The 21,736-nt window shown below is 44.6% G+C and overlaps 1 protein-coding gene across 2 annotated transcripts; it reads left to right on the plus strand.

Moving 5' to 3' along the window:
• The first annotated feature begins 1,295 nt into the window (after positions 1-1,295).
• NPEPL1 (aminopeptidase like 1) lies at positions 1,296-16,577 on the plus strand. 2 transcript variants are annotated; one of them, XM_057406354.1, is made up of 12 exons: positions 1,296-1,490; positions 2,486-2,671; positions 3,829-3,999; positions 6,625-6,714; positions 7,408-7,489; positions 7,677-7,819; positions 8,374-8,451; positions 11,731-11,831; positions 12,454-12,577; positions 13,677-13,853; positions 15,358-15,468; positions 16,272-16,577. In XM_057406354.1, the coding sequence occupies exons 1-12, from the start codon at positions 1,341-1,343 to the stop codon at positions 16,428-16,430; spliced, it is 1,572 nt and encodes a 523-aa protein (XP_057262337.1). In that variant the 5' UTR covers positions 1,296-1,340; the 3' UTR covers positions 16,431-16,577. The 2 variants fall into 2 exon arrangements, with proteins under 2 accessions (XP_057262337.1, XP_057262338.1); XM_057406355.1 differs by lacking the exons at positions 11,731-11,831; positions 12,454-12,577.
• The last annotated feature ends 5,159 nt before the right edge of the window (positions 16,578-21,736 follow it).

Here is a 21,736-nt window from a genome sequence, read left to right on the forward strand (position 1 = left end):
TGTTTTTAATGCGCATCAGACAAGGTTAAACTTGGTTGTAAATTGTCCTATGTAACCTGAGCTGGGATTTATTGAAGCTGATTATATTGGGGGGGGGGGAATCAAACTGCAACAGGCTTCTAAATCATTGCAGGTGTCTCACTTGTGAGTCAGTCTAAATACCTGTCCCCAGCTCAATCAAACCCTTCGGCTGCGCTTTGTAAGAGTATCTCCACGTGGTGTGCTGCAGCAAGGGGTACTGTCTGCCACTGGGCCATGAAAGCTGCTGCAAACGAGGAGCGGTTGGGCTTTCCTAGTGGCTGCTGTCTATTCAGGTGTCACTGGAGCTGCCTGAACCTACTGACTGCACTGCTGTCCTACTCGGAAGCATCTCCGTGCACTGCTGCAGGGAAAGCTGGTGCACTGTGTTCTGCAGATTGTGGCCTCTTCATGGTTACCGGATTCCTCTTGGATTGTATTTAGCCTCCGATTCCTTGCAAAGGAACACAACAGCAATGGCAGAGCATCTGCCGATAATCTGTGGCTCCTCACATGGTGGGAATAACATATAAAGCTGTTGGCTTGAGCAGAATTTCTCCTCTGTTTCTGTAATTTTCTTTTGGTGTACATTTCATCTGACATTTAACTTCGGGGGGGAAGGAATTTAGCTTTTTCCATGGTTATCTCTTTGTAATTTCTTCACACTTCCAAGATGTAGACTTTTCATTCCAAAATGGTATTACAAAGGACAAATATAGACTTTCATAAACTGGTTTGAGTTGGAAAGGACCTTAAAGCTTATCCAGTTCCAACCCCCTGCCACGGGCAGGGACACCTCTGGCTAGAGCAGGTTGCTCAAAGCGCTGTCCAACCTGAGATAGCTGGGATAGTACTCGGACCTTTCCCTCTCCGTACGGTTTGATGCCTGCAGTAGGATGAGCGCCTTGCTCAGGAGCATGACCGGGCGTTATCACCCTTTTCCTCTATAACCCCTGATCTACCCGTGCGTTCTCCGAAACCCGGCTTAAACGCGAAGGCCTGGCACGAAGCCTTTCCCCGGAGCAGAGCTCCCAGCACAGTGCTGAGGAGCCCCGGTGCGAGGGGCCGGGCCCGCAGGGGACCGGGTACTCCCCGCCTCCCCCAGGCCGCGCCCGCTTCCTCCGCCTCATCCGGGTCCCGCTCCCCGCCCGTCCCGGCGCGCTGCCCTCCTGCGGTGCCCGACGCTGCCGCCGGGGGCCGCCCTCGCCGCTGTGGTGCCCGCCCCGCGGAGCCGGCGCCGGGCGCTGGGGCGGAGCCGCGCGGTCGGGCCGGGCCAGGCCGAGCCGAGCCGAGCCGAGCCGGGTCGGGCCGGGGGCAGGAAGATGGCGAACGTGCAGCTGGAGTTCCAGGCCAGTGCGGGCGAGGCGGACCCGCAGAGCCGCCCGCTGCTCGTCCTGGGCCAGCTCCACAACCTGCACCGCCTGCCCTGGGCCCAGCTGCGGGGCAAGCTGCAGCCGCGGGTCACCGAGGAGGTGAGGCCAGGCCCGGCGGGAGCGTGGTGGCCCCGTCCCCGCCTTCACCCCCTCGATGCGGCGGCCCCAACGCGGAGGGAGCGCGGCCCCCGCTGGGCACTGCCCCCAGGGTCCCTCGAGGCCGCGCCCTCCCGCCTCGGCCCGTAGCGGCCGCGTGGTGCGGGGCAGGCGGGGGCTCTCCCGGCCTGCGGGTGCGTGCGCGGCGCCGGGCCTGCCGCGGCGAGGGGCCAGCTCTGACCCGCAGAGACCGAGGGTTCGCCCTGTGAAAGCCCCTCGGAGCGGCCCGTAACGGGAAAATAAAGCGGCATGAGCCGGTCCTCGCTCAGCGGGCCGGGCTTGGGAGCGGCGGCGGGCAGCAGCCGGAGCCTGTTGTTGCGGCGGGACCCGCGCAGCCGTTCCCCAGCCGCGGTTGAGGCACCGCGGCTCCGTTCCCCCCCGGTTGGCGGCGTTGCCGGTTGCGGTTCTCCGGGGGCGGGAGGCCGAGCCAGCTCTGCGGGGTGGCGGTGCTGGCTGGTGGCAGCACAACCGGGCTACATCGCGGCTTCTGGGCCGCTGTGTGTGTCAGGTGGTTCTGCGCTCCCTGGTCTCTCACGGCAGTGTTTAGCTTGTTATGTATTTGTTTTTAATTAAATTACTACGTGAAGCAGTAACTGAGGACTAGGAAATCAATCATCTATTTATCACTAATGAAACTGCCTCAACTTGAAACTCTGAACCAGCCTTTGCATTAAATGGTGTGGTTTTACATTTTAGTTCCTGTGGCTTGTAAGAGATGCCTGCAATGGAAAGCACATTTGTGTTTTTTGGTTAATAAACAGGTTTGTCGTATTTCCTGTTTCATTTTACTCAAGAGGTTATTGCATTTAGAAGCTTGCGCACAATTTCTTTGTTCCAGCACTTAAAATCCTGTAGCGTTCCAGAATACAGTGGGAATGAGATGGGAAGAAAAGTCTGATGCAATTCTTTGTCTTCAAACTCCTTTTTTATCTCCTCAGATATGGCAATCTGCTTTAAGCACTCTGAATCCAAACCCCACCGACAGCTGTCCTCTCTACCTGAATTACGCCACTGTGGCTGCTCTGCCTTCCAGGGTCAGCCGGCACAACAGTCCATCTGCGGCTCAGTTCATCACCCGCCTGGTTAGAAATTGCCTTCCGGGAGGTGTCAACAGATGTATTGTTGTAAGTGGCCATTTGAAAATGCTTCTGGTGCAATGTCTAGTCAAGTGTTTTCTCAACTTCTCATGATTTTAAGCTGTCTCCAAGGAGACTGGAGGTGGGCAAGTTTTACAGATATAATTATACTGACATTTATAAGTGGTTTTGCACTGACACGTAAACAAGAGCTAACTATAACAGCTTATGCATGCTCAAGCAGTTGGAGGGAATTAAGGCTGGATGTGTATGGAATGTTCTCAATTAGAAGTGGCCATGCAAAGGAAACCAGTAGTGGCTTTTCTCAAACTAGGATGTATGATGTTAACACGTGGTTTAGAAGGTTGGTATAGCCTGCGTGTAGGGTGCTGTGTCCATACTGTGCAACCCATTTATGGTGCCTTTTTGTGTTATTCGGTGAGTTTTAAAAGTCTTAGTGCAAACCAGTGCTCCAGTGTGAGTCGTTTGCAGGACAAGCTCTTGGTCTGCTTTGGTCATCTTCTCTGTGAGCCTGATGAGTTTGTTATTTTTTTCTGTGGCTTCTCCAGATTAATTCAGATTCTGAGGTTGTTAGAGAAGACTCTTACAGTCAGTAACAAAATCTAATTATACCTTTCACTTGGAAAACTTATTTGCAAGAGTAATAACTCTACTTAGTAATTTTTTCCCCTATAGTTAACTTTGAAAATATTTAGCTATAACTGCTTTCCATTGGTAATTTCTGTAATGAACTTCAGGAAAATGTTCTACATGGTTAAAAGCTTTTGGATTAATCTTAGCCACATTCTCATATAATTTCCCTCTGTTTCATTTGTTTTATGAACACGTATTGATGGTTCCCAGGCTGGTTTTTGTTGTCTTGATCTGTAGGCTAACTTGTGTTAATTGCACTAGTGTAATTAAAGCAGTCCAGCTCTCTTACGAGGATATACTAATTCCTGCACAGCCAAGTCCAGTGTAATTCCATACAGGAAGTGAGCAGAATCAGTTTGATGTGGTACTGGTTGTACTGCCCCTCCATCCATGCAAAACATAACACATGTCTTGATTCAGATATCAGTTATTTCCCACCCACCTCAATTTTTTATTCACCCTCCTACCAGTAATATCACAGGTCCTTTTAAATGGAGTCTTCCGCATCCCTGATGGTGTCTGACTTGTTTGTATTCTGGCTTGTGTTTCAGATGGTCTGTGAACGGTCTGAAGTCTTTGCTTCTGCTTGTGCGTTGGCCAGGGCGTTCCCATTGTTCACGCATCGGTCCAGTGCATCAAGACGCACAGAGAAGAAAACTGTAACAGTAGAGTTTTTCCTGGTTGGACAAAACAATGGACCAATAGAAGTGGCAACACTTAAAGTAAGATTTTGGGTCTTTTCCATAATATTTTTTTCCATTATTCCTTGAAATATCTTTTATTTGGGTTTTTTTCAGTTTGTTGCATGCACAAATATATGTCTCAGGCTGCATACAAATAGGTGTTGTGTCTAAAGTAATAAACTGTCCTAGATCAAAGTTCCTTGAAATTGATCAGATCACAGCTGATTGAACATGTTAGTGCAGAAAAGGCTGAGGATGTTACTCAAAATTTAGATTTCAGGGATGGAAAACACCAAACAAATAGCACAAAGACAATGTCTCCCTTGTCATGTTTATCGTAGATGCAGATAGTGTATTTTTAACTTTTAATGTTACATTGCTTTTGGTGTGTGGGCTTCTCACTTTCTTTTACCCAGGCAAAATTTGTTTGTAGCTATAAAGGTGAATATCACAGTGAAGTCACTAAAACTTGCTTATTATGGAAGCACATATGGCCTCTGCTATTTCTGTCTGATATAACGCTGGCTGAGTTTTTCTAGCAGAACTGTAGCAAAAAAACTAGACCCTAGGAAATCGTATAGCTCACAGATGAGCTATACATAACAGTTGAATAATTTAAGTCACCTTTCAGTAGCAGATAATCAAAGACTGTTTCCCTTGTACCTATTACAAAGAGGAAACTCCACATCGGGTAACTTCTAGTACGCTAAGTCCTTCTTCTCCAAGATCCTGACTTAAAAGCTATTCCAAGGTTTGCACATAAGCTGTTGGGCAACCTCCTGCTCAGTGCTCCAGGTTCTGTGTTTCAGTAAAGATGGACATTCACTTAGCTGGATCAGTCAGTGAGGTTATACAAATTCCCTACAAATTTGGCAAAGGGTACAGTTTTGCTGCATCTGAAATTCACAGAATTGCAGCTTTAGGGTATTTTTTTTTTTCTTTCAGTATCTTTTCCTCCATACTTTGTCCTTACTCTATGAACTGATTTGGCTACAGCAAATGATGCCAGATAGTTTTCAGGAAGGTGACAGAGGTGCTATGAGTACAACTGTTGGTCAGTCAATTTTTCCGTGCTTCAAATCAGGAAAACCATAGCTGGTGTCAAAACCAATTCCTTTGGATAGGTAGATTCCAAACCATTTGGGTTATTTATAACTTAAAAAACAAAGCTGAAATTATTTCTACCTCCTGTTCTTGCCCTTGATGTCAATGCCAAAACTATTACTGGCTTCCTCGAAGCTAAGTGTCCACCCTTTAAATTCAACCAGCACCAGACAGCTAATGTACAGCATGGATGAAGAAGCACGTAGTAGGATTTTTTTTTTTTGCTAAAAAACCTCTCCCTCAGCATGTTGTTGTATTTTGCACCTACTGCATTGTCCAGGATATTTTATGATGAGGACTAGAGGGATTATCATAGTTTTATAAGGCACTTATAAAGGCTGTCATTATCCATGTTCTCTTGAGTACCCTGGAAGCCAAACCCAGGCACAGCTTATTTCTGTAAGTCATATTGTTTCCCTCAGACTTGGCTTTTGGGTAAGCATATAGGTAACCTCCATTTACCTGCATGGCCCTAATGGTGAATCACTCTTCCCCAAAGCTAACTTGCCTCTCAAGGAGGCCCTTATGCCTTTAGGGGAAGTAAAGCAATCAAAAGTAATTGTAGGCAATCGGGCACCATACCAAAGCAATCCAGTGTTTGAGTCTGCTGGGAGACAGTATGTACAGTTCTTAGACCAGTCTGGCCAAGCCAAACTTCAAATACTTCAGCAAAAATGAATACCCAACATATGAGATTCCTTCAAAAGCTATCTTGACTCTCCCATCAGCTGTGTGTGGTCTTCAGTATAGTGTGGCTACTGGAAAGCTTGAACAACGTTTCCTACACCTAGTCTTGCTTCAGGTGATTGATTCACAGGATTAAAAGTTGAAGCTTAGTGTCTGGTGCCCTCATTGGCCTTTTTGCCAGGAGGCTCCTTCTTTAAGGACATGGCCTCTTCCTGCTGTCAACTGTTACAGTTCTGTCCACTCTTGCCTAGATAGGTTTTTACTCCGTCCAGGTTGGGGTCAGTTCATTTTGCCACAGGAATGAGGAAACAGGTGAGATGCATGCATGTTTTACACAAATATGAAATATTCCACATTCCCCAAGGGTCTGCCATGTACAGTGTCTTACGGCAGTAATCTTTATTGCACTCAGCCACTCTGCCTGCTGTGAGTAAACTGCTGTTTCGAATGTCATAGATTACATAATCTCTGCAGGCTTCCAGTCCTAGCAGCCTACAAGATCATTGTGACTTCCTGAATTTTCTTCCTCTTATCTTTCTTTTCTCCACCTCACATTGCCTTCTTGATCTCCTGTTGATAGTGGAGAGTGCTGCTAATTTTGCAATATCATTTCGCTGCGGGAAAGAATACAGTTGCTTAGAAATTACAGCACAGGAAAATATAGCTTAATCTTAACAAATACAAAAAATAATGGTTAGCACGGTTGACATTATTTAATACCATACAGCTGCCTGTGATTGGTTGCAGTTAAGCATTAATATGATCCAGAGGAGCCATACATCTGGTGTACACTGCATAGGACGACATGCAAAGCTATGTAGAAAACCAGCCAAACCAAGGCTAGTTCTCACGTGTCCTCACTTATTTTCATAGTGTCTGGCAAGTGCTACAGAAGGAGTCAGGCTGGCTGCTCGAATTGTGGACACCCCATGCAATGAGATGAACACAGATAACTTTCTGGAGGTACGTAATAACACCTGATGAGTAAGAGTTACTAATTGTAAGTCTAGACTGCAGTAATCAGGAACTACGGTTGTTATCTCTTAACAAAACCTGTATGTCAGCAGTGGGAAGCACATCAAAGAACCTATCCAAGGATGCAGAGGCTATTTCTTTGGCCTTTAATATTTCCTAGAACTTTGCTAAGTTGGAAGGAGGCTGAGTGTACACTTGGGTTAAGGCACTAGGAGTCAGAAGACATGAGTTTTTTAATTCGGTCATGACACTGGCTTCTTTGCCAATGCTAGTGTTGTCTTAAGCCTGGTGGCGATTAATGTTTCTGAAGTTACAGGACAAAAGTTGACATGTTTCCAAATGAGTTTTATCATGAAGATCTGGAAAATATTCCTGTCCTATGGCATCATGATCCAACAGAGTGAACAGCTGGCCTTTACCTCTAAAGATTTGTTTCATTGGCGGAGCTTAAAGGTCAAATTTCTGTTTCATGCCATAGTAAATGAAGGATGTCTTAGTGGAATTAGGCCATTAGGAATTAGGCTGGAAAACCAGCACTGCTCCCAGAATTGTGAGTGTTTTTATGCGTATGCATGCAAAAATCACACAAAACCCTTAAGGGAGTACCTGTACGTATGGAAAGACACAAGTATGTCCTTCTGATAACTGACTGACAATATCCTTTTTCTTTTGTTGATTAAGGAAATCAGAAAAGTTGGCAAGGATCTTGGGATTACTCCTACCATTATTCGAGATGAGGAGCTGAAAGAAAGAGGCTTTGGAGGTATATCTTGTTGAAAATTCAGCTTGTTTCCTAGCAGTTAATTGCAATGTTTTGCCTTCTCCATTGTAATGTTTTATTTGTACATTTCTGAAACAGTTTTATTTGCCATAGCATTCCAAGAAAATAGGCACAGATTGCTCCCTGCAGTTTTTCTTCCTCACAAGTGGTTTAATTCCATGTTTTCCAGGTATCTACGGAGTAGGCAAGGCAGCTCTGCATCCTCCAGCCCTGGCAGTTCTCAGTCACACTCCAGATGGTGCTACGCAGACCATTGCATGGGTGGGCAAAGGTATTGTGTATGACACTGGAGGACTCAGCATTAAGGGAAAGGTACATAAGCACTTGTTCTTCTGCTGTCTTTGCTTATGGTGTTGTTTTCTGATGGAAATGATTCAGTTGATGTCTGTAGGAAACCAAAGCATGTTTATTTGGGTAAAAATTTGACCTACTTTCATCCGTATGGACACAAACTATTGGGGAGAAGACCAAATAGGATTCAAGGAACACTTGCAGAGCAGTTAAATAATTACCTGTATTTTGCTCTTGTAAGTATTGCCCACTGCTAGGAGAAAACTAGAAACAAAGATTTTTTAATTCCTGATTTTGGACATGGATCCAGAACCCATTTGAGTTGGCCTCAGTGTAAATGTTGTAAAAAACCTTTTTCTTTTCTAACAAATTAGCAGCAGAGGTTTAGTATTTTCCAGTTCTAAGGCAAAAGCCAACAATAAGCAGATGCACATGTTCTGTGTTGCTGCTATAGCTGAGCACTGTCAAAACCAGAGGTACAGAAGCATCAGAAATGTGTTAGTTTTTAGCAGGTATTGCTGTGAAATTCTCTTTTAAAGAATAAAAGAAATACAAACCTGGTTGTCTTTAAACAGACTACGATGCCTGGAATGAAACGAGACTGTGGTGGAGCAGCTGCTATTTTGGGTGCCTTCAAAGCCACTGTAAAGCAAGTAAGTAAAATGTGTTAATTGATATCATGTTATCCCAGCATTGCCAGGGAGCAGTCTGGCTTTTGGATGTATTCCTGGATATGGAGGCCAGTCTAATCCTGGAGTTCTGACCTGCCACTGCTATTAGTGATCTTGAGCCCCTCTTTCAGGAAAATACTTTAGATCTTTACTGGGATCTTGAGAATTGTGAGAAATTCCTTGAGTGCAATTTATTTTTTTTAGGAGTCTTTCTTAAATGTCAGGGTTTGTTCTGCAGCCTCAGTGGTTTCTAGTTCCTTGAGTCAGATTTATACTTGAGTTATCCAGTGCTGATTTTGTTTAAACTGTGGGATTTGGGGCAGCTGTCATCACCTTCGCAAAGAAATGGATGAGTGACTCTGGGATATAAAGTCTGTCCATATTCCAAATCCTGTGCCAGTTCTAATATTAACCTGCTGGGGAAGTGGCAGCTCTTGGGGAGCTGCTTGTTGGTTTGCTCCTGTGGTCAGAAAATAGTATGGGAGCTGAGAAGAGGCCAGGTATTGAAATACGAAGAATTAAAAAACAGCATGTTGTGCTTTAACAATAGGAGCTGGGGAAAAGAAGTGGCTGCTGCCAATAAAACTCTGCCCTCTCCACAAATCTGGTGACTGAATCCTGCTGACAGAGCAGCTGTTGCCTCCAAGGAGTATCCAAAGTTCAAAGAATATTTACTGCTGCAGATTAATGCATAGATCTGATGGAAGCTTTGTCCAGGGGATGGTCAGTGCCAAATTCCCATTTCTCAACAGTTCAGCTCTGTGCCTTGGCCCTAGCAGCATGTTTGATGTGGAAAGGTTGTAAACTTCACAGTTATCTGCAGAGACTTCAAATTGAAAACAGATTTGTGAGCTGCGTCTTAGGCAAAACTGTTTTCCATAACCACGTCCTTCAGAAAGTTAGGTCGTGTGTTTGCAAGGGACAGGAGCTAGAACTTGGGCAGTGCTTTGGGAGGGTCTGGGAAAGCCATGGATGTGGTACGTTCTTTCAGTGATTCAGTTCCTGTTTCCAGAGTAGTTCTGTGTGCAGTTGTCTGCACTGAGAGAAGTTGCATTCACAATTAGTAGGTGAGAAAGTAAGTGATCTATCATTTCACATGCAATTACTGGGACAATGAACAAACTGGCAGTGATACATTTGGACAAATTGAGCCTGAGTATGACAGGCTGTCAGACCTCACAAGAAATCTGTGCCTTTATATGTAAAAACAAGAGAATTCTATCACTGCTTAATTTTACAACCTTGGGTAAGAAGGCCTGTTAATGAAATCCAGACAGAAAATGTATTCAGATAAGCAGTGGCAAGAATTTGTCAATGTTGCTGGTTCAAGACTTTTTCTTTTAATGCTCTTAATAGTATGAATCTAGAAGAGTTTTACATTAGCTATGCTTTGTTACAGAGACTGGAGCTGGAAAGGTGTGGGATAGAAAGCTGAGTGGGAAGAGGGGCTGAGGTTGTTAACCAACTTCAGAAAGTATCTGCCTAAATGCTGTTCAACAGTTTTACGGCATGATTTAAAAAGGCTTTGGACGGCAAAATGAAGCAAGTGATTTTTTTCCTAGAAAGATGCATTTTATCCATTGTGAACTTTCCAACACAAGGGAGGAGAGAAAAACATTCACTTAGAGTTTGCAAAATCCTTGTTGAGCCTCATGTTAAGACAGTGAATCCTGCTTTGACAAGCTACGGACAGAAGGGATTCAGGACAAGGCAGCTCGTACTGGAAGCAGGTTTTCATTTTTTTTGATAGTAGATTAACCACGTCTCCTACTTGGAGGAGGAAAACTTGGTGGGGTCCAGTAAGAGATTGTGAGTAGAGTAAGGTTTTTGCTGCACAGGCTGTTTTGGAAGAGCAAAAGGTCGTAGATGGAAGGTTATCTCATCAACAGTGCTGTTTGCCCACTGGCTTCTAGAAGCTGCCTGTTACTTTGAAAGGTTTTGATTGATGCATTTACCCTTTAGACTTCACAACATGCACTGATTCAGCAAGTCCATATTTCTTCAGCTATGGACTTTTATCAAGAGATTAACAGTAAAACTGACCCTGGTTTCCCCAGGAATTTGATGGTTTTCCGGCTAAGTATTCCAGTTTTAGCCAGGCTTTACATGGAAAGAGAAAGGATAGATCTGGTAGCATGTATCTGACCTGTGGTGCAGGATGGATGCGGAAGGGCAGTGAACTGTGTGCAGGTGGGAGATCCACTGGGATATGTTGTTTCTACCACATACCAGGATTGCCACAATCAAAATAACTTTCCAGGAAAATTCTCACAGATGGAATCTGTTCACCTGGGGTTGATTTTTTTTTTTTTTTTTTTTTAGGGAAAGTATACTGTACACAAATGGCTGCATATTAGCATTTATTGTTTCCATAAGTTTCCACTATTGCTGTAGGCTCTTCCCCAGCATGGCAGAAATTATGGCAAGGAGCTCAGTTTCTCAAGTGGCCCCAGGTGTATCTTTGTTGTTATTGGAGGCTAAATAAAAACAATGGAAAAATCAGGGTTTGGAAATTAATCCCAAGCATCCTCACTGGCTGTGTAATGTCCTCCCACAAACCTTTTAATTGTCACATTAAAGGCATCCGTTGCTGGATCTTTCCTTTGTGGCTGTGAAAGTTGGAGTTACACAGTGCGGATGTGTTGTTTGTGATCTCTGTTGTGAGTCAGTGCTAGAGTTGTGTTAAAATCGGGTGACTGAAGCATTGCATCACTGGAGATGCATTCTGTTGGTTTTCACACGAGGGGTACTGTTACTTCAGTGATTTGGGGTTTGGTTTTGGTGAGCTTGGCAGTTTCCTGGTGAGCTCAGGGGAAGACCTTACTGGAGCTGGCTGTAAAGAGCTGAACACGCTCTTCCCAGGGAATCCGGTTTAACTAAACAGCTCCTTCCAGTTGCACCTGCACATTTCATATAAAAGATGTTTTAATTTGGATACCTTGCCACTGAGAGAAGGTTGTACTCATCACTGCTTAATTGACAAGAGCTTTTCTAGGTCACTGCCCCATTTGTCACATGCATATAGGCATTTATTCACTCTTCAGCGCGAACTCTAAAACCAGTATTAGATGTTACCTCCTTGCTTGCTTTCTGTAGCTCATGGCCTCAGCTTCAAGATACAAGATGTTCCTCATAGATTTCCCAATAACACATGTAATTAGTGGCATTGCTGTCAAGAAGTCATGATCCCTCATTGATTTCTGTCCAAATAAATTAGCTTGATGTGAATCAAAAGCTCTTTCTTTCCTATGATTGTTACAGGGTTTTAAAGACAATCTTCATGCTGTTTTTTGTTTGGCTGAGAATGCAGTTGGACCACGTGCAACAAGACCTGATGACATTCATGTTCTTTACTCTGGAAAGTAAGATTATATCTACCCTTTCCACAGAAACATTGAGAGGAAATGCCAGCTTTGGTTCTGTTAGTGTGAGTGCCATGCAGATTGTGAGCCTGTCCCTCATCTGCTTCCCTGAATAGTGATAATAGTATTTCAGACAGCCATAGTAGGGAGTTAATGCAAGTGTGCTTAGAATTTTCTGTTGGGTATGTAAATACACATCAAAACACGTATTATGAGCTGAAGTTTTCTTAAAGCACTCAGGTTTAGGTGTTTTCTCTGTCCCCATCTGTATTCTATATGGTCACAGAGGCAGACTGCCACTGTCTCTCTTCTTGTTTTAAGCAGAGTATGATACCTCTTTGTATGGCAATAATTAATAAAATCCCAGCTTAACATGGTAGGCATTATACAGGCCTAACAAATAAGACCCAACCATGAGGACAGTGCTATTAAAACCATTTTCCATGTGTGCTCTGTCTGGATGCTTGCAGCTGGGGAATAAGGAGCCATCCAGAATTGCGGAGCCAAATAGGAAAGCACATTAAGTTTGAGTCTGCTTTTTCATCCAGTATTCTAGTCCAGACAGATGAGTTAACTTCCAGCCTGAAGCACTGTTGTATTAAATGTCCTCTCTTCTTCCTAGAACTGTGGAAATCAATAACACTGATGCAGAAGGTAGACTGATACTGGCTGATGGAGTGGCTTACGCATGCAAAGATCTTGGAGCTGATATAATTCTTGATATGGCCACTCTTACTGGAGCTCAGGTACTGATACAGAACTTCTAACAGACAGGGTGCATCCTTCTGCTGTCTGTACATTATACGCTGCTTTGCCTCTATCCTGCTAGTCTTTGGGGGAAAGTAGATGTTGTGAACTGTTGTGCTTGATGGTGGGTTCCTAAACTTGTGCAAGAGAAAGTTGCCAACAGCAACCCTAGAAAACTAATCCTCTGTGCACATGACATAGGCCATGAGTGTGTGACATTTATAGCTGCATTACTCAAGCAGGAGGTTTTTTGTTCTTTATGCAGTTTTTTTGCTTTTGCATACTCAAAGTTGTATTTTCCTGATGACACTGGCAGCTGATGTAAGCTATCCACTACTCAGTGTTTGCAAGTCAGTAGCTTTATAATCAGCAGAACTGATTTGATGATAGTCGTCAGGAATTTTCTTGTCCATAAAATGGCTTATGTAAGTCATACACAGAATGATGCAAGTGTACAAAATTAATGCTATTGTTATTTAAAATCTGTTCCTGTTTTATAGGTTGTGTTGATGAGCAGTGATTCTTGTAGCTTAACTTTCTAGAAAATAAATTGATCTTCATATCAGGAGGAGAAATGGTGGCAAATTTTAGAAGCATGGCTGTTGCCTTCATTGGTGTAAATATCAGTCCTTTGAAAATCTCTCATCATTATCCTGCTGGAACAGTGGTGTGATGGTGGCTTCTGTGTTTTGTATATTTGGAAGGAAGCAATTTTTCCAAGGAGTGAGGATGTTAAATTCAAACTGTTTGTGTAATTGACACACATTGCTGGGGTATCCTCTGTAAAGTGATAAGAGTTTGCTTGCTCAGTAACTGTAAAGAAACATTTTTGTGGAGCAGTGGTTTGAATAGGCCAGACAAATGCAGACTGTTTCCCTGCAGAATAGATTTACAGAGATGTTAAAAGAGTCAGAGTAGCTGCAATGTCTTTGTCCACATTTGTAACGTTAACTTCTTGTGGAATAGTTTTGAAACTTTTTTTCTTGGTGGTTTTGTTAGATGGAAAGCAGCTGTTAGTGCTGAGAGGGAGCAGTACAGAGTTATTGTACCCAGCACACTTAAGGTGAATCCTTCCTGATTATTTTCTTATTTTACTAGGGAATTGCTACAGGAAAGTATCATGCTGCTGTCCTTACCAATAATGAAGAGTGGGAGAAAGCTTGCGTTAAAGCTGGCAGGAACTGTGGGGACTTGGTCCATCCTCTTGTGTATTGCCCTGAGCTCCACTTCAGTGAATTTACCTCTGCTGTAGCTGATATGAAAAACTCTGTGGCAGTAAGATTTGTTTTCTTTTAAATTTCATTTGTTACATAAAAATGTGTGTTTCTAGATAATGTGCTGACCTGTCGGTAACTGGCTGAAAGCTTTTCATGTGGAATGTATTCACAGAAATGAGCCATGTAATTAGGTCTTCAGGGTCTTTTACCTGGGGATTTTGCAGGCTGTATGTTACTACACTGATAACTTAGTGTCAATTTTAAACAAGGTGGCTTGCTTAATCTTCAGGCTGCTTGCGTTCAGGCATGGCCCTAAGATGAATTTAATGCCATCCAGAGGGACCTCAACACACTTGTGAGGTGGGCTAATGCCAGCCTCATGAAGTTTAACCATGCCAAGTGCAAGGTCCTACACCTGGGTCGGAGCAATCCCAGGCACAGCTACAGGTTGGGCAGAGAAGAGATTCAGAGCAGCCCAAGGAGAAGGACTTGGGGGTGTTGGTCTATAAGAAGACGAACATGAGCCGGCTTCAGTGTGCGCTTGCAGCCCAGAAAGCAACCGTATCCTGGGCTGCATCAAAAGGAGCGTGACCAGCAGGTCGAAGGAGGTGATCCTGCCCCTCTGCTCTGCTCTTGAGACCTCACCTGGAGCATTGTGTGCAGTTCTGGTATCCTCAACATAAAAAGGACATGGAACTGTTGGAACAAGTCCAGAGGAGGGCACGAGGATGATCAGGGGCTGGAGCACCTCCTGTATGGAGACAGGCTGAGAAAGTTGGGGCTGTTCAGCCTGGAGAAGAGAAGGCTGCATGGAGACCTCGTAGCAGCCTTCCAGTATCTGAAGGGGGCCTATAGGGATGCTGGGGAGGGACTCTTCATTAGGGACTGTAGTGATAGGACAAGGGGTGATGGATTAAAACAGAAACAGGGGAAGTTTAGATTGGATATAAGGAGGAAATTCTTTACTGTAAGGGTGGTGAGGCACTGGAATGGGTTGCCAGGGAGGTTGTGAATGTTCCATCCCTGGCAGTGTTCAAGACCAGGTTGGATGAAGCCTTGGGTGACATGGTTTAGTGTGAGGTGTTCCTGCCCATGGCAGGGGGGTTGGAAATAGATGATCTTAAGGTCCTTTCCAACCCTAACTATTCTATGAATGCTAAATTCCTGAATGGAGATGGTTTAAGAAGTAAAGACTGGTATTCCTCAGATCATGTATAACCAGCAGGGGCTGTACCTGGGAATGCAGAAACCAGGAAATTGAGGACAGGGGCCTTGGGGATTGCTGCAGCTGCTTTTGCTGCGTTTGTGAGTTAAGTTTCAAAAACACTGCAGAAAGGAGCTTTGCAAAATAACTATTATTGAACAGGGCCAGGCTGCTACCAGGGATTAAGTCTAATGATGTACATCGTAGTTGTTTTGCAAGACTGTGTTTTAGGGCCGTTCATTAAGGTTTGAACTAGATCTGCACAACTGTCTTTTCTATAAGATGGAATAGGCAAGAATAAAAGACCTTAACATTTCCTTTTCTTGCAAGACCATCCATATTCTTATTATTTCTGCAGGACCGAGACAATACTCCAAGCTCCTGTGCTGGGCTCTTCATTGCTTCTCACATTGGCTTTGACTGGCCTGGAGTCTGGGTCCATATAGACATTGCTGCCCCTGTTCATGCAGTGAGTATGTTCCTGTGACTTCTGGTCCTTTCCTGAGCAGGCAAACTAGGTAAAGGAAACTGCATAGGCCTGCTGATACTCTGAATTCTGTGCCATCAAATTCAAAGAGAATTGGGTGAAGAGTTCTTTTGAAAAGCGTTGACCTTTCATCTGGGTTGGGAATTTCTTTGTTTTGGTTCCTTGATCTGTTCCTATTTTTCATTTGATTTTAAAGTATTCTAATGGTCGCTTTGATCAGCAACATCGTTATCATTGTAAACTTCAACAGCATGCCTGCTTTCTGCCTGTGGCAATAATCCTAGCCTTCCATTTACACCCACATTGTTTTGTTAAGATGATTGACCAGAGCTGATCATCCTGCCTGCTGACCTGCAGCAGAGAAAACATTTGTTTCCTCCTGGGGATTTCCCCTCCTCCCTTTGTATATTCTTTTTTCCTAAAAGCCAACCAATTTACTCCCCCCCTTTTTTAAAAACAGACTTACTTAGCTCGTACTGCAAATCCATGCTTCTGCTGGAGGGAGCATTCCCAGCCCTGAGCAGTGCTAGCATAAATCGGCCCTTGAGTCAGTGGGAGCTCTGTTCTCACGTGAGTCAACCAAGATGCTGATTGAATCTGAACGGGACAGACTCCAGTAGCAGTAAGGATGCAGAAGCAGAATCTGAGCAAGCCTGCCAGGGACCCTGAGTACTGTCTGTGGCCCTGCACCATCACCGCTCTTGTTGAGCGAGAGGTAAACTAAAACTAGGTTCAGATTCTACAATCTGAAGTGTGAATTGTTTGGGTTTATTTTTTATTCCTAGGGTGAACGAGCTACTGGCTATGGCGTGGCTTTATTGCTGTCCCTGTTTGGAGGGGCATCTGAAGACCCTTTGCTTAACATGGTGTCCCCTCTTGGGTGCAATGGAGAATCTCACACTGAAGATATGGAGAGGGATTCCAAACGGCGGCGCCTGGTTTAATGCGCCGCAGCCCTAAGTGACGGGGTGCGTGGGTTGCCTCACTTTGCACTGATTCATTCTCAAGCAATGAAAATGTCACACATCAGAAATTGCCATGTCTTTTTTTTTTTTACTATTGTAAGATTTATTACTTGTTTCTGATAAAAACAGCCTGATTACTTGTGGTTTTTTAAATTATTGGTGCACACAGTTGCTGAACAGTATCAGTGGCGCAGAGTCCATTCTCAACTAACTGTATCAGGAAAAGGATACATTCTCCTCTGAGCTCCTCACAAAACCTAACTAAGTGCATTAATGCATGAGAAGCTCTCGCTAGTCTGAAGAAGCAACTGCAGCTCTTGCTTAAGAAGCCTTCTGAATTACTTATTAAATGTGAGGTTTTATCAGATGTTTCCGCAGTCCTCACTGCATCGCAGAACAACAGGACGAGAAAAACTTCTGTAGACTTGGCTTATTCAGTGACAATTTAGCTTAGCAGCAAAAGAGATGTAATGAGAAAGACCTATGGAAAATACGGTGCTGTTTCCGCATGTTTAATGTTTTTCTGACCAGTAAAATCAGCGAGAGCAGTCCAGAACATATCTCTACGCATATCTTTCACATACAAGTTGCAGGATGTATTCATGTTAAATGAGGAAAACAATAGAGGGACTGTGATTGAGTAAAATCGGTTTACAAAGCAGAGTGGTTTCTTGCCACTTAATAAATTTATTATTATTATTAAAGCAGTTGACATATCCCATGTGGTGTTTCATGATGTTATTTACACTTCTAAGAACACTGAGTGCTCCAGAAGTTTGTGTGCGACATCATTACTCTGTTCCAGTTCCTTTTCTCAGCACTCATACATGTGAAAACAGACCTAATAGAGTAACAGCCTATACCCAATGGTTCAGGAGGTCCTGCAGAACTTCATTTGTTTGATTCAGCTGTAATCAGGGGTGCATAGTATTCATTCCCTTAGAGAGCTTACAGGCGCTAGTTTGGCTTGGATGCCTATGGGAAATGACTTGCCCCAGTTTATGTAATGTCAGTGGCAGAGTTGGGAACAGAGTGACCAGGCTTTAATTAGTGCTGGTCCCTGCCCAGCGGTCCAAGCGTCAGCCTTTGGAAGCATTTCTTGGCTCAACCAGAGTGTTGATGGTGAAAAATCCCACCCAGCACACACTCTTGGCTGCTCTGCAGATAAAGTCAAGCTGAGCTGTGATGGATTACACCTTTTCCTGTTTCAGAGGTGATCTCTGGAGAGAACTGGTGCTAGGTTTTAGGTGGAGTTCCAGCAATGAGGGTTAGGCATGAGTCTTTTTGGCTAAAGACTTTATGGAAAGCTTAATGCAGGAGGGAGAAGAAACATTTTTCATTCTGGTTTTGTGGTGATACTTGATTCTTAGAATGTGGTGGGTTTTAAGAGAAAAAGAAAACCAGAACTTCATTATTTTCTATATTGGCTTCTCCTTTGCTGGTCTGGTTCCCTGGTCCACTGATCATAGTTTTAAGAGATTTATATATAAATGAGTTCTGCCTTTGGTCATTCGAGATGCTCAGTGTAAAGCACTGTCTGGTACCAAAAGCTGTTAAGTGAGGTGTGTGGGTGAAGAGTTATTTTCAGTACAGGCTCAGTCTGACCACTGAAGCTAATGGTAAAAGGTTCTGCTTTCAGAGCTCTGAAATCAAGTCTTCAGGCTCCGTCTTGTAGAAACACTTCAAATTAATCAGTTCTCATTCTGAAATTTAGGGTTTTGCTAAAACGAGTTGGTTTTTTTACGTGAAACTGTAGCCTGTGGGTTTGTGCCCTAGGGCTGAATTCTGTTGTTCACTGAATGCAGCAAGCCCAGGTAAAGGAAAAATTCAGTTTTGATGGCTGATTCCCATATTCTTCAATTTTGCTGTCTCAGAGCATACCCTTCTGCTGGATCTCATTTGGAAGGCACTTCATAGAAGCTATGTTTCAAAAGAAATACCTCATATTAAGGAGATCTAATATGAAAAGCAAAGGGGATAAGTATTAAAAATCAAAACCTGAAAACCAGCTTAGTTTTCGTTACACAGAATAAAATACAATCAATCCAACACCTGATGGTAAAAAGCACTGATGCTGCCTCTGTTTGAGACATACAAAATAAAAACAAGGCTTTTCTGGTTTTTTGCTTTCAGTTCCATAACAAAATCTCTTGCTGTTCCCAATGTACATTATTATTTCCTTCCCTTTAGCTAAGAGCTGTATTCTCTAGAGTAGAAGCTCAGGACCTACACAAGGCAATGGATTGTGAGCTGTATTTGCCACAGAAATTATTCTCCCTCTTCTGTGTTTCACAGAGCTTACACTGGGATCGTTCCTGTTAAGCTCACAATGTTTCTTAGCCCCCTAATGAGTAGAATCTTAGTTCCTTCAAGACCCACTGCCACCATCTGGATTGACTTACCTACTGTCAGGTGCTGGGCACTTCTAACCTGCTGCAGCATTTGCCCTGAAGTGTCTTGGTGTGAGATATGGAAGCAATCAATGAAAGGGGAGATCCCCAAACTTCCTTAGAGGTAGCAGATGGTGTCAGAAATCAGTATATGGGACCGTTACTAAACACAGATAACCCTGTGCTGAGCAGCAAGGCTGGAATTTGGTCTCTGCAGCTGCCACCCACTTGTGCTGACTGCTATGTGGCCTGAAGCAAGCAGAGTGCAGTTTGATGTTCTTACTGCCTCATCCAGCACTCCACAATGACTCATGCATTGAGCTTTACAATCCCCTCTCTGTGACAAAGCAGCAGGTATTTCAGGAAACAGTTCCAGACACCAGAGGTTGACCTCAGTGGCTTTAGGTGACTACACTTGAAATATACTCTGGCATCATTTAAGCAACTTCAGATAGAAACACCCCTGCCCTGGGCAGGGTGTGCTTGCAGAGTGCTGTAAAGCTGGGTCCTCCACACTGCAGGTACCCTGACCAACCCCTCAAAAGCAGCACAGGGCTGGGTGGGTTGCTGAGGGTTACCTCAGTGTACAACCAGAGAACTGAAACTCGGGGGCTCCCAAGCTTCAGGTTCCCACATCTCACACTCCCCAGCTGCCTTCTGAGCACCTGCAGGAGGTGGAGCAGTGTCACAGAGGACCTGATACCGGGCTCCAGAAGCAGCATAAAGCCAGGCAGGTGCCTCTCTAGGTTGTTCTGCAGGAATTAGAGCTTACATTGCTACAGCTGTGGGCCCAGTACTTTGAACAGGAGGTTGACAATTAAGCATGAGTTAATACACGCCCTCAGGCGATTTCCTTCTCATTTCCTCCTTGGAGCTGGGCTGCTACTACCTGAGAATGGTCCAGTGGAAGCTGACATAAGCAGCAGGTGAGTTAGCAAGCTCCTTTGCCATGGCCACCCAGCTCAGGGGGTGAAATCCGCAGCAGACTAGCACAGACTTGGTGACAAGCGATGCCCTCTGGACAATAGGTTGCTATGAGCTGTGTGGCAGACTTGGGAGGGGAGGACAAGGGTGATCTGCTGGGTTGCTTGGAGTTGGTGGTTTATGGATTGTCCAAGGCCAACATGTTCAGTCAGGGAAAAACCTGGCTGTGATGTTTCCAGCTGGTGATCCTCACTGCAGGAAAGGCCTTTTCTGACTGCTGCCTTTTTACCGGGAGCAAATGAAACCAGTGGCATCTTTTGCTGTGTTTCGGTGCTGCCAGGGGCTGTCTGAGCTGGGACTGGCGACAGGCGCATCACCAGGGCTTTGCCGAGGGCTCAGTCCGTACAGGGAAGATGCAAAACACTGCTTATGGATTAACTTGCTGGGCAGTACTGGCTCTGTGAAGGTGTTTACATGGTGTGGTAGTGACAGGCACGCACCTCTGGTGTGCTGATACAGAACTTCATGGTGTCTGATACGGTGCTGGATGCAATTTGTTGTCCAGGTCGAGTAGAGGAGCTAGTACAGTGCCATGCACAAGTACCACAATTCACTGTGTGCGCATCTTTAAACCGTACAGGAGTCCTGCACTCGTGTATCGGGTTCTTGGGCGGTGCTTTCTGTGTGAAGGGCATAGTGCTTTGTCAGGCTGATGTACGCTGCTTCAGTAAAAGGCACCAAAGTCTTCTGCTGAGAACTCATGGAGACTGGTTACCTGGAGAGGAGTCTGACAGGATGCTCTAAGTGTGGCCCTTACAGCACCAGGGCTACATGTAGCCTGAGGGGGTGAATTAGCCTAGTCCCTTACCACAGCTATAGAGAGAAAAGTTATTCTGGGGGATACAAGCTTCCCACTGGTGATGGGGAGCCTGTGTTGGTGGATGTTTGCAAATACCTGCTCCTGCATCTGGGACAGCATTTACTAAAGCCAACGAAATCTGTGATGTCGGAAGGCAGAATGAAACTCAAGTGAAACTTGCTGCACCCACATTTCTCCTGCGATTTTCCTTCCTGCTGCTTTATATGTGGGTCTCAACAGCCTTCAGTTAACACTGAGGTGTTAAAGTCTCTTAGCTGTTGAGTTTTGAACTTGTGGTTGTGTCGTGTTTCGGTCGGAGGAGCCCCCTATCTTGTAACCACTCCTGTCAGGAGTCCAGAGATGTCCGGGGGCTGACTGGCCACCCCTGCCATGGACTGAAGAAGTGGCAGAAGCAGCAAAGGAGGCCACACAGTACAGATCAGAGTAATCCCACTTCCTGCATTTCACAATCATTTTCCTCTCCTGCCCCATAGGCTGAGGATATTTCTGCAGAGAAAGGTTTCGGTTAATCTGCCACAGCTGGTTCAGAAGTTCTTGTGAAAAGGGATTGCACAACAGGAGTCGTTCACCTTCTTGGGCTTTCCCCATCCCTTCATGATGAAAATGTGAGCACATAAATCATACAAACACAGACCCAGCTGGAGAAGCTGAGGCTTGTGCTAGTCCAGACCCATTCTGATTCCCTTTGGGTGTGTTGGATTTTATCTGTAGCTTCTGGATTGAATTCTGCTGGGTAGCTGAGCTGTGTCTGGGGTAGAGGGACCACAGACACCTACTTCTTGCTTTGGTACAGGATGGTGGGGGGGAGGCCTGGGGATCCCATCCTGTTTCTGATTGGGCTCAAGTTCTTTTAAAATTAATATTTTAAAAAATTTTGAAATGAAGTAATTAAAAAGTAGTCTTAGGGACATCAGGACAAGCACCCATATGCCAGGACCGGGCTAGGTGAGCCAGGGCTGCTTACATCTTCTGGTACCTATGTACAAAACTCCTGTTAATCATGCTTGCTACAGCAGGGCTAGGGACTTGCTAAACAATGCATCCCTATAAGAAAAGGGTCCTTTTATACTTGCACTACACTGAACCAGAAG

The sequence above is a fragment of the Pezoporus wallicus genome, unplaced genomic scaffold (assembly GCF_028554395.1).
Source record: "Pezoporus wallicus isolate ANWC-B61680 ecotype Strahan unplaced genomic scaffold, APGP_CSIRO_Pwel_v1 contig_6783, whole genome shotgun sequence".
Lineage (NCBI taxonomy): Eukaryota > Metazoa > Chordata > Aves > Psittaciformes > Psittacidae > Pezoporus > Pezoporus wallicus.

Bases quoted from the DNA above. Each gene is read 5' to 3' on its own strand.
- NPEPL1 (XM_057406354.1), top strand. From the start codon at position 1,341: ATGGCGAACGTGCAGCTGGAGTTCCAGGCCAGTGCGGGCGAGGCGGAC. The intron at 7,820-8,373 runs GTACATAAGCAC...GTCTTTAAACAG, and splicing joins GACTCAGCATTAAGGGAAAG to ACTACGATGCCTGGAATGAA. The intron at 13,854-15,357 runs GTAAGATTTGTT...TTATTTCTGCAG, and splicing joins ATATGAAAAACTCTGTGGCA to GACCGAGACAATACTCCAAG.